Source organism: Heliconius melpomene, chromosome 14 (assembly GCF_056956725.1).
Source record: "Heliconius melpomene rosina isolate 202511_hmr_F chromosome 14, ASM5695672v1, whole genome shotgun sequence".
Lineage (NCBI taxonomy): Eukaryota > Metazoa > Arthropoda > Insecta > Lepidoptera > Nymphalidae > Heliconius > Heliconius melpomene.
Window position 1 is genome coordinate 3,926,766 of NC_140402.1, and position 12,912 is coordinate 3,939,677.

General features: G+C 33.0%; 1 protein-coding gene across 2 annotated transcripts in view; it reads right to left on the bottom strand.

Moving 5' to 3' along the window:
- The window catches only part of Src42A (Tyrosine-protein kinase Src42A), a 54,141-nt gene that overhangs the window by 22,976 nt on the left and 18,253 nt on the right, over positions 1-12,912 (bottom strand). The window contains exons 1-2 of one of the 2 annotated variants that reach the window (XM_085197118.1): positions 9,599-11,398; positions 239-360 (exon numbers count right to left, since the gene is read on the bottom strand). In XM_085197118.1, the coding sequence (XP_085053244.1) occupies positions 239-360; positions 9,599-11,163 (1,687 nt within the window). In that variant the 5' untranslated portion in view covers positions 11,164-11,398. Of the gene's footprint in view, positions 1-238; positions 361-9,598; positions 11,399-12,912 lie in introns of those variants that run through there. The other variant, XM_085197120.1, reaches the window with a different exon arrangement.

Here is a 12,912-nt window from a genome sequence, read left to right on the forward strand (position 1 = left end):
ATTAATCAAGAGCACATGCCACTTAATATATGTAAACGGTAAAAACATTTTTATGTCAAGAATATCTATAATGACTTTATACTTTAAAAAGTTATATTCTTAAAAAAACTCTCCGATCAAAGGCATTAAGAGTTGCAACCATAAACATCGAGTATATAAATTAAAAAAAAAAAACAAAGTTTAAAAGGAAGCGTCTAAAATAAAAGCAATACAGATTAAAAATAACGATCTGACATACCTGACAATGAAAAATCATTATGGCGACTCTCAGAGTCTCTAATGAGGAAAGCACCATGTTCATTCTCCGGCAGCAGCAATTTCTTCTCGGCTTCGATTCGTTTAATTTTGCGGAAGTACCATCTGCAAAAAAAGAGTATATATAAGTATTGTAATATTCAAAATATTTTTTTAGTGTTAGCGTTAAATTCAATATAATTTTTAAGTATATTTAAAGCCACGCCTACCGATCAAGCCTAAGCATATTTATATATTTTTTGGGTTTCACCTATATCCCGTACATAGCAGGGCGGGCAAAGAGAAACCTGGTGTTAAGAAACATCATTCTCCACATTCCGTCAAATTTTCGAGGCATTGAGTGTTGGAATTCAACGCCGCGCTTTGCCTTGTTAATTTTAATAATATAGCAATACATCTTGAGAATTCTACAAATTACTATTATCTAATGATTATTTCAAAGGATCATATTATCTATATATATAAAATCGAAAGGTCACTCACTCATCACGAAATCTCAGAAACTACATGTGCTAGAAATCTGAAATTTTGCATAGGAGTTACTTATAGGACGTAGGTGCTCGCTAAGACGGGGATTTGCTATATTCGATTTCTAAGGGATTGTTTTTGGGGTCGAAAGTTTGTGTGAAACTTCGTTACTACAAATGCTAGGAGTCTCAAATTTTGCATGGACGTCACTTATAGGACGTAGGTACTCATGGAGACAGAAATTAATAATAACATAGTTCACGCAGGCGAAGCCAAGATGGCAAGAGTGAGTACTTTTTATATATTCCATATTATGTAATATCGAATATGTAAATAAATAATAAATAACAATTTGCAAAGGTATTAATAATGCGTAGGTACCCAGTCGGAAAGCGGGGCGAGAATGAGTCAACGCGAACTACTACTACATACTACTTTACATTCAATTGACGTGCGCGCGGCGCGGGGAGAGCAAAATTTATTGTACCAACGTCCTTAAGACATAGATAAGTGCATTCTTATTTATTTATGTTCACTTTTGCCTACTATATTTTTTTAAAGGTAAAATCGATTAAAATATGTATTTAGAATATATATTATTTGAATGAAGAAGAATGTGCTCAGCCGATTTGAGCACGTCGAAAGAATTAGTGATGAAAGAATGGCAAAAAAAGATGATGGAGAAATGAGCGGGCAAAGATACTGGAGGAAGGTCACGAAAAAAGAATGAGGGCATAGCAATACAGTGTGAAGCTAAGTTAATTTTTAATTTATAAAACATAAACACAATAATCTATACGACGATACAAATATATAAATACACATGAATAAGAAATAATATAATTTAGATGAATCTTGAAAGTTTCCAAAAAATGGTTACACAATTCATTAATTTTGCAAGATATGGTGAGTTACAGACAAGGTCGCCTGGTACGGAATGACTAAATCGTTTAAAATACCTGGAATATTTTAAACACTTTTTTTTATTGTGGGTAGTTTAGCTTAAAATTGGTCGAAATATGACCTTGGTCGCCCCATATTATTTTCTTAGAAAAAATATTAATACATGTATGTTATATGGATATCGCTATAGTACCTAATAAATACCTACTAAAATTTAGAAATACATATAATAAAGTATTGCATTCACCTAAGAAATATTAATGTCTTAAAAACGTAGAAACAATTGAATTATCTTTTTTATATATTAGGTTAAATTTAAAGTGAGGCTACAAGAATGTTGATACTAAGAAAGTAAATAAAAAATATTTTTGATCTATAATAAACTAATTAAAAAATAATAATAATTTGGCATGGATAATTTTATATCATTATCAACATCGGTGTATTTTGTTTTTTTAAAATTAATAATGTCAAATCGAGTTTTAAGTGAATTTTTTTTTACATATTGTTATGACACAAAATCAAATAATATCTCATGATAACTTTACTATGACTTTCGATAAAACAAGAATAGAATTAATCATAAATTCAATAGTATATCACAGCGACAAGCTCAATATATCTTCTAAAAAAAGCTTCTAAAATGTCACGTCAAATTAACGAAATAATATAAATTTTATTTATATACAAAGAAATAATAGCGAAAAAGATGGGAAAAAATAATTAAAAAGGCAATTAGATGTTGCATAATAAAAAAAGAACCTGTCTAACATTCCAAGTCATTTTGTTAATAACTTTTTCAATAGAAATACATTTCTGTTTATTTTTGGTTATACATTGTTTATTTTTTATATCATCTTCACGCTGTAGACAGATGGAAGCCTAGTGTTGAGACACTCCGTTCTCAACTTTATGTAGAATTTTCGAGGCAATGCATTTTGAGTGGCAGAGCTTAACGCCGTTGCCTTGGTACAAGAGCGAATAAAATGTATACATTAATAAACAATAAATCATTCCCTCGAGTGGGAACGTACCCACCTCACATTACAATTACGCGCTTGTGCCGCTGCGTTACGACGGCCTACTGTTTAATTATTATAAGAGATTCATAAGCTTAATCTATCTTTATCATCGTATCAAAATGTCATACAAAAGAAAAATAAAAGGAAAATCTTTAAGTTATTCTCTAATAAATAACAATTTTAAGGAAAGTAGATGTAAAACACAAACGAGTTTATATATATTTCAAAGTCACAATGAACTAAATGATAGAAGAGGATAACTAATATTACGACAACTGAACTATAGCAATAACAATAATAATAAAAGTAAAAAGGGCATCTCATTTTATTACTTGCCACAAGGACCTTGTCACGTGTTAAGGGCACGCATAGGGTCATAGACCAATTACTAGGCTGCGGAATGAAGACCTTAAAGCGGAGAACGCATATAGAATTGATTGATTTTAATCTTGTGCAGGCATCATCCTTGTTACTGAGCAAGACTAATAACAATTATATATTTTTTTATTTCTATTGTTAGTATGGGTAATGCAAGAGAATATGAAATATCACGTTATAAGTACATTTAAAAAAGTTTTTTTTTCAGCTTCACGTCGTATCCCGCATGCAGAATTGTAGGCAGTGAAAGACATGCTGCTTCCCACTTTCCAAAGAATTCTGATGGAAATGTCTGTTAAGTGTGTAGAAATGAAAATATAAAAAAAATCATTGCTTCGTCTAGGAATCGAATTTCCAACTAGTCGCGTTTATAGTCACACTCTACGTAGATAATTTGATTTTATATTTACTTTTATTTAGTACACTGTATAAAATGAGATATAAATACAAACAATTAGTTTAGTTCATGAGATATCATTCTAATATGTTCTAAGACTAACATATTATAGTTAACAAAATAACTTAATTTCTATTTGAATGACAAACTAAATTTAACAGTAAGCTACGACGAGATAAGTCGCCAGACGATAGGCGGCCTTGACCTGCTTGCAGTTGGAGAAATCGTTATGTGAATCACTTTGGGTATATACATACTCTACTAAAAGTGACAATTACCTTTAAATTATTCCTCCAGAAATTACTTTTAAATTATTATTTACTATTATGACCTTTTAATTATTCTTTCAGAAAAAATGTACACCTCTAGAATTCGGTGATAAGTGGGGAGTGGAGTGTCTTAACACTAGGTTCCCTCTGCCAATCCTGCTACATGCGGGATAAAGCGTGAAGCTGATTTAAAACACACACGTTTTATTTTGATACTATAACATGAAGAAACAATTTAATTTTGTACCAGACAGCCGAGTCGTCTAATAGAGCAAGACTGAGTCATTGTCAATTTAACGTTTACCGAGAACTGGTCCGTGGTTTATTTTATTACTTATACCATACAGAAATACGGCATTCTTTAAAAAAGAAACTTGATGTTTATTCAAATATGTTGAACTTAGAATTTAATTTCAAAGTTCATATTTTTATGTTACGAAGCTAAACTAACTGATTACGTAACTTAATTAACTCAACATTTAGGTGTGTTTATTATATAAAAATATAAAAGCTCGAAAACTAAAAAAAAGGGTAATAATGTAATCATTTAAAAAACAAATGAAAGGATCCAAAACAAGGAAAAGTTGAAGAAAAAGAAGAAGTGGAGGACGAAAAGTGTTTTAACAAGTTTCTTATTCGCATACCTACTATCTAAATAGGCCCAATCACGCCTCACATATTTATTTTACATGTTTCAATTGGAGAGATTTGAAAGTTCAAACAGCGAACTGCAAATATGCACAGTGTCATTTGTGTCTAGATTTACATTTAAGAAATAATATTGTTAAAACACTTGTTAAATTTTGTATCTTTATCTATATAAAAAAAAACCCATATTTTTCTATCTTTGTATTAGACAAATAAGAAAAAATCAATTAGATGTTTATCTATCTTTGTAATAGAGATATAAAAAAAGAAAAAAAAACCAATTCTAATAAAGAATCCTTATCGTTTAAATATTAAAAATAGATAAGTTTTTCTCAATAAGACAAATGAGAATTTCACAATGGACTATGGGTGGGTTGCCGATCGTTGAACTTTCGCGTGCCGATGTAACCACGTTTTTTTTGCTAAGCCAGTCCTACCTACCTGACTTCAGGTTGTGAGCTAGATGGGTAATCTAATTATAGGGTTCCGTATCCCGATGGACGTACATGTCTTCGGCTTCTATACGAGTTTTTAGAGAGAGTTTACTTAGTCTCTAGTTAGGCACAGTTGTCTTTAACAAAAAGTATAAAACTAAGATTATTTATACATTTATAACTAAGGCGTCGACTGTTATGGGTTCGATTCCCACTCGGGAGAACGAGTTATTATTTATGAATATTTTCATTTCTTCGCTCTGGCCCCAAGGTGTTCCGCCACACAACACGCAATGCCTCGAATAATTCAGTGGAACGTGGGGAACTTAACACTAGGTTCCCTCTGTCTACACTACTATATGCGAGATATAGCGTTAAGCAGATTTAATTTTCCTCTACATCATATAATTAAGTCAACTAATGAGATTATAAGAAAAAAACATGATTTATTACTCATTGTGTAAAATTTATGTCCTCAATAAAGCCTTATATTATTGTCACATGTAGCGAACATGTTTAAAATTATAGAAAACACAGGAAAAATACCTTAACACGTGCAAATCGATCAAGAATATATATCTATTTATTGTAGATAAATGTCTATGGAGTATTTGTAGCGGTGGTAGTTAGTTAGGAGAAGAAAATTATCGTTTAATTAATAAATCATTGGACTCGTCATCACCCATTGTTTAGATGAGAATTGTGCCAGTTTTTATTAGAGGTTGAATTGCTTAGTCGTGGTAGCTCTTCAATTACATAATTCTATTACTAAAATACCTTTTTTAATTAAAGATTTTCTTCATAAAAAGAATATTATTTTGATTTATTTAAGGCGTCACGTTGTATCACGTACACAACACACTGTTCCTCATTTTCTGCCAAGCTCTGGAGGCGTTGCGTGTTGAGTGGCGAAACTCAACGAAAGCGAAGAAAATTAAAATATTAAATATTTCATTTCTGCGAGTGGAAATCGAACCCTGTCACGTTTACAATCACACTTTGACCTCAAATATTTTATTTAAAAAAAAACACAAGAAGCACAGTAGTTCATGTTAAGCTTGCAAACTAGCACTAGCTCACATCAATCCATGTAAATTGTCATTTAGAGTCAATTTTCAGATGAAATTTCAGGGCACGTTCTAAAAACCCCAAAAACCCATTAAAGATGACAAAAAAAAATCAACGTTATTTTCGCAAGTAATATATCCGTTACTTATTTACAATATATACAGAAATGACGGATAAGGATAACAATTATCACGTCAAGACATTTTATGAATTTAAAACAACGACTTTCCTACAAGTACAAAGCGGTATTGAATATACAAAAGGATAAAGAAGGGCTATGGATCTTGTGACAGGAAGTTTTTAGTAAATAATTAAGAGTAAGGTAATTGTTACCCAGTACGAGATGTACTGGTAACCTACCCCCAGTTTCCATATTAAGAAGGCACTGCGTGGTGTGCCAGAAACGTCTCATTTTGTAATAACTGCATATTGAAAAAATATAAAAAAATGTTAATGTAGAAAAGTTTGTGTTTGTTTGATTTTATTACGAACATTTTCTATATAACACCTGTGAATTTATTACTTACTAGCGACCCACGCGCGGCTTCGCCCGCTTATTTTCATATTTTAGCCAAATTATATAGCAAAATATTTTGTATGTATTATTAGGCCTATGTGTTATTCTAATACATAAGCTATATTATTGTAAAGTTTCATGTGAATATATTAAGCAGTTTTTTCTTCATAGTGGAACTAACATCCATCCACACAAACTCTCACATTTATAGTATTAGTATTAGTAGATACTGTAAAAAAAAAACTAGGTTCCCTCTGCCTACCCTGCTGTGTGCGGGATACAGCGTGAAGCTGATAATTTTTTTAAATATTTACACTACATATTGAATGGTGCTTGTTCAGATTTAATTAGCACTATTTCCTCTAGAGCACCATTGCGAATTTATTATGTCGGGTTTAAATCAAAGTTTAGGACATGTGAATGGACGAGGTAGCTTCCTTAAAAAAAGGATTGTTTATCAATTTAATATAAGAATGGAAAAACACTTAGCGAATTTTACAATGAGTCGTTAATTCTTAGTGCCATTTGTTGGCCGCAAATAGACTAGATGATGGCGACGCATAAAAGCGTTACGGGCAGTGCGAAATATTTGATATAAATTTTATTGACATTAAGGTTAACACTACGTTTTAACATCGAAATCTTATAAGATTTTAACTTTTGCGCACACAGCAGGGTGGACACAGGGAACTCAGTGTTAAGGCACTACGTATTGAGTGGCGTAACTCAACGCCGGTCTTTTGCCTGTACGTTTTATAATGTGAATACAAATTGTATAAAATACATGAAAACATCCGTCGACGATTATAATCGACCGCAGCACACATAAAAAGCAAAAACAATACATAAAACCTGTTGCATTGTTCTTTCGTAAGAGATCTCCACCGTCGTGATAAGAGGAAACCATTTTCTAACACGTGCGCTTCAAATATAATATAAAATAGCAATACTGATAAAATTATATTTTACTAATAAATATAATTAAAGATCTTGGCAATAATAGTAATTTTAGACACAAATAAATAACATAACAAAACAGTTTGAGAAACTTGAAAATTGGAAAAACTATATTAAGATTTGGAAAAATTTAAACACTAATTTATAAAGCGAAAATAGCCCATCTCTAACCAAAAACCTTGCGAATAACAAGAATCTAAATTAATAATGATCCAATTAGATATTTCAATTAAAACATTTCTATTAGAAATCAGAAAATTTTAAATCAGAATATAAGAATAGAATTAATAGAATGAAAATTGTAATAAGTATTACCTTCGAGCATTTGTTATGATTTTCTCATGCCTTATATTTACTGATACGGACTGTGTTTACATGAGTTGGTACATACTCTTAGCTATCAATCTACTCTAAATTACCAGGAAATATATATTCTAGTAAAACTAATATTTGACTATCACGAATTATCAAAAGAGAAGAGAGAGAGAGAGAGAGAGAGAGAGAGAGAGAGAGAGAGAGAGAGAGAGAGAGAGGGGTTAATTAATGCTCGTTGCATTGCGAAATTTCACCTCCCATTGTTATTATAATAAATTGATTGACATCTGTTTTATTGCCTTGTCGATTAGAAAAACATTTAACTAATACAATAAAATAGTCTAATTCTAACAAATTGTTAAAAAAATCTTGCAAATTACTAATTGAGGTTTAATTATTATAAAAATATATTTTACGTTATCAAAGATTAATTTATTAACATCAATAAAATAAAAATATTAATTATATATTAATTGATAATTTGACAATAGAGTCATTTTAATTATCTATGGCACTGAGGTTTATTATATACATATACCTAATTATCTACATAGTTTAATAAAAAATTAACACACTGACTTATATTTGGATTCTCTATAATTTACTTTGTTAAAGAAAAGAAAAAAAAAAGTACAACTCAGTTAAACAAGCAACATTTCGTAGTAATAGCATTTGTTTGTTTCAAAATTACATACATTTCTTTACAATGGTCATGTTGTTATTAGTAATACAAAATATGGTCAGCAATACCGTTCCAATTATCGTTAAGTATATTTGTCGTGAAAAACATCGGAAAATAATTTGGTATATATACCTAGAGTTAAGGATTAAATAGCGAAATCTTTGGAATTAAATGTAAAAGTATATTCGTTATATACTACTGAGAATTGAGACCGGAACCCGGAGTTCATTATTTTTTAAGTTTCATATTAGTGCGTTCACAAGAGCGAGAATAGGTATACGGTGAAACGAAATAAACAAGAATTTGATGGAATGTGTATAATTGAATTTTACTTCAATCATTATCGTAAATATAATTTACTATAGGAACTGAAGTTAGCAGTTGTGCAACAAGAGTAACCCTCAAGGCTGATGAGTGAAACCGACACCGGCACGTCCGTGTATCTTGCCTCACTACCTGATGCTTTCCGTGCTCTCTAGCGGCTGGGATCGAGATATTTATAAAGAGTTGCCTACATTAATTTTCCTCTTAGCAAATTATTCATTTAAAGCGGTTTTTAATGAAATATTTAACACATAAACAATTTTAGGGTAATAATATTCAAGAGATGATTAAGGAAGTATATAAAATAAAATCACGAGTCGAAGATGCGTACAAAATTCGAATAACTTCCGATCGGATGGTTACATTTTTGAGTGAGCGTCACCTTCACAGGATACTTCCTGAGCGGACTTCCAATTGCCAAACTATCGAGAGGAAGATCGATGTCGGTGCAGCGACCGGCGGCGGCAGCGTAGCCTTGGACGCGAGCTCCCTGCATTCTAATCGGGTGGCCTTGCGGAAGCGCGTGCTCAGGACAGTTCTCGTAACACGCACTGGTCGGCCGTCATGCTATCAAAAGTCCCCATTGGTCATCTTTAGTGGTGGTTAATTTCCCTAAATGGACTACATAATTCCGTTCGTAATATTTATAATAATGACATATTCTCATAATAAATAACGAGATAGCCTTTTACTTCATAATATATTCAAACCGCTGTGATAACTTGTGTAACAAAATAGGTCGCCATTTGTTATTGAACGATTAGCACGAAATTGCCCCAAGCTAAAGGTGGTAACCTGTTTTGTCTGTGGATGTTGAATGTCGAACTTGTTCATCGAGTTAAGTTTGATTAAATAGACCGTCATGGCCAGTTTCATGGACATGCGTGAGCGCATCTAAAATGCATTCATACTAGGTTAGTTATTGCTTAAAAGTAAGTGGGGTAAAACTATATATACTTACGGCATAGTATTTAGCTTCATGTATGTATCGAAAGGTAAAGGTTCTTGATTTTTATTAATGTCGTTTGCTCCTGAGAGTCGTCTTGCCGTTCTTATCCAACTGCCTCTTTGTCTTCGAAATCCTTTATCATTTTTCAGTAGCTGTAGATGCCTTTTAACAATATCATGCCATTTCCATTTGACAGTCGCGGGTGAATCACTTGCTGCGTCTTCTTTACAAATCTGAAGACCATCACTAAACCTTCTCATGTTTTGCAAGTATATTTCGTTCGATTTTGGTGGAAGACTTCTCCGTCTTTCTTCGGGAATAATTCCCGAATCTTGGGAATTTTGCTCTGCTATCCATTTGGATATAAAATCATTTTTATCACAGACGTGAGCTATCACTGGCTCTTCTTTGGGCGGCGGTGGTATCCAATCCAAGCTAACCCATTGACTAGATTTTGGCTTTGATTTAAATATTACATCTATCTCGTCATCACAGTCCGATGAGCCTATCGAACATACTGATGTCTTTTTCCTGCGGAACCGTGAGCGTACCAGCGGCTTAAATGGAGGTAACAACTCATTATTCGCAATAAAGTCTATCGAGTCATCCCTTCTTACATCCTGTAAACTCTTAATAGTCTCTATATTAGCATAAGAGTTTTCGGAGCATGAAGAATCTACACTTAGTCTACTTCGTTGTAATGGTTTAGCTAACCTAATACTTTCGATATTTTCGGTTATTCCGCATCCAATTTCGCGTTCACAAGTTAAAGATAATCTCCTTTCATTGGACTTTTCATTTTCCATTTCTATTATCTTAGCCATACTTAAAAAACTATCTTTAGAAGTTTCTACTATTCTGGGTGATTTATGAGATTCCTTTTCATTATCTTCACCATTGTTTGTAACTGGCGAAAACGAGTCTGTATCATTGAATTCAATAATTCTTGTAATTTTTTGTGGAACTTCACTGTCTTCATCTATTGACACTGGGGATGGTAAATTGTCATTTTCAAATTCAATTATCCTAGTTATCCTTTGCAAAGGTTCCTTCTCATTATTTTTTGTTTCATCGGAATTAAAATCGTCTAACTCAATTATTCTTGTTATTCTTTGGGGATACATTTCTTTTTCCGGAACATGGCGATCTTCTGTGCTAATACACCTTGATATACAAGTAGTAAATTGATTATCTATTATATTATCGTGGTACTTAGCTGTAGAACTACCAGAGTTCTCAAATATATTTTTTTCTTCTAAGGAATTGTTTCGGCTTTTGGCTTTTTGTAAAGCACTTTCAGATAGGAAAACACAAGGAACTTCCACTTGCATGGACATTTTTCTACGTCTGGACATTGTGTTTTCTTTTTCTTTATTAACATCATTGTTTATGTTATCGGGCACAGCTGTATGCGGTAAAATAATGGGCGTACCGGCCACCATTCGCAAAAAATCTGTAACAGCAGCGATGTGAGCTCCTGTGACAGCACCTTGTAATTTAACACCAGATACTTGGTGTGGCACCAGTTGATTATCGCGCATACACCATACAACGGGCAAAGCCCCTTCCGACACCATCGTCGTGTCTCAAGAGTTTATAATTTTTATTCACTTATTTAAAATTAAAAGTTTAAGGTAATTTTTTTTTTAAATTAACACAATCGCAAGCAACAAGATCACTGGAGGTTTTCCGGGCTAGAACCTTTCATGAAACTAAAAAAATATTCGAACACACAAGAGTGACGTGTATGGGGCGACATAGCGCGGTGCGGCGCGGCGGGTGTGCGCGTGCGGACGCGGCGGAGGTCGCGAGAGATAAGGCGGTGAGAGTCGCACGCGCAGCGCCGCCGCCCGCGCCCGCGCCCCCGCCCGCCCCGCCACCGCGCGAGCCATCTCCGATCATACATCAATTTTTATCCATTGCACTTCGAATTATATAACGGTATTGGCGGCCTATTACCTTATATGGCTTAAGTTTTGTGTTAATAATAAAATATTACTTTATAATCTTCTATCTATTAAAAAATAATTATAATACACAATTAAATATAGTTTTTACGTATAAAATACAAAATTGACAGACGGTAAGTATTACGTTTTCAACAAATTTCATTATTTGCATAATATATGCGGGCGCATCGATTCCAGATTCGCATTACTGACGCAACAACGGCAAACTGAAATTAGTAAACCATTCGGCTACCGCGGACATCGTTTATTGTAACCGAACCGATTAACAACCATTTACATTCATCGTTGGGCATCGCTCATTACGATTTATCGCTTTATATCTATGAAATTTCCTAAAATAAAAAAAATGACAGTTCCGTTGTTCATTAAATATGACCTATTTATTGAACCGTGGGTTATAATTTATTTAATCTTCTTGAGGAGTACGAACGGCCACTATTTGAATATTTAACCATACAGTTACAAAAGTTTATTGTAACCGAACGATTAACAACCATTTACATTTATCGTTGGGCGTCCCTAATTAAGACTTATATAATATGTATGAAATACCTAAAAATAATAAAAAAAAATACGAGTTCCGTTGTTCATTAAATATGACCTATTTATTGAACCGTGGGTTATAATTTATTTAATCTTCTTGAGGAGTACGAACGGCCACTATTTGAATATTTAACCATACAGTTACAAAAGTTTATTGTAACCGAACGATTAACAACCATTTAGATTTATCGTTTGGCGTCCCTAATTAAGACTTATATAATATCTATGAAATACCTAAAAATAATAAAAAAAAATACGAGTTCCGTTGTTCATTAAATATGACCTATTTATTGAACGGTGGGTCATAAATTATTTTATAATATCTTGAGTAGTACGAACGGCCATCTTGTTGGGTACAGTTATGCTGCATTGTATTGCCACCATTGCAACCACGATGGTCTTGACCATCGATATTGACGCGTAAAATTGCTATCTTTGTCTACACGCGGTAATAGACTACCCGTTAACTTAGTTAACAACGTCGAAACTTAATGCGTTTGCAATATTCGTTTGCTATATTTCTAATATATTTACAGTACACCCGTAATATAAATAAAACTAGGTATTTTATACCTATACATATATTTTTAGATATCTTATATATTATTGTTAAGACACTCCGTTCCCCAGTTTCCGTCGAATTCTGCAGGGGTTACGTGTTGAGTGGCGGGACACAACGTCGTGTTTTGCCTCGACCCCACAGCAAAGAAATTAATATATAAATTTATATAATAAATATTTCCTTTCCTCGAGCGGGGATCGAACCCACAACCAGTCACACCTTGTGCCTCTACGCCACGGATGGCCCCAGAT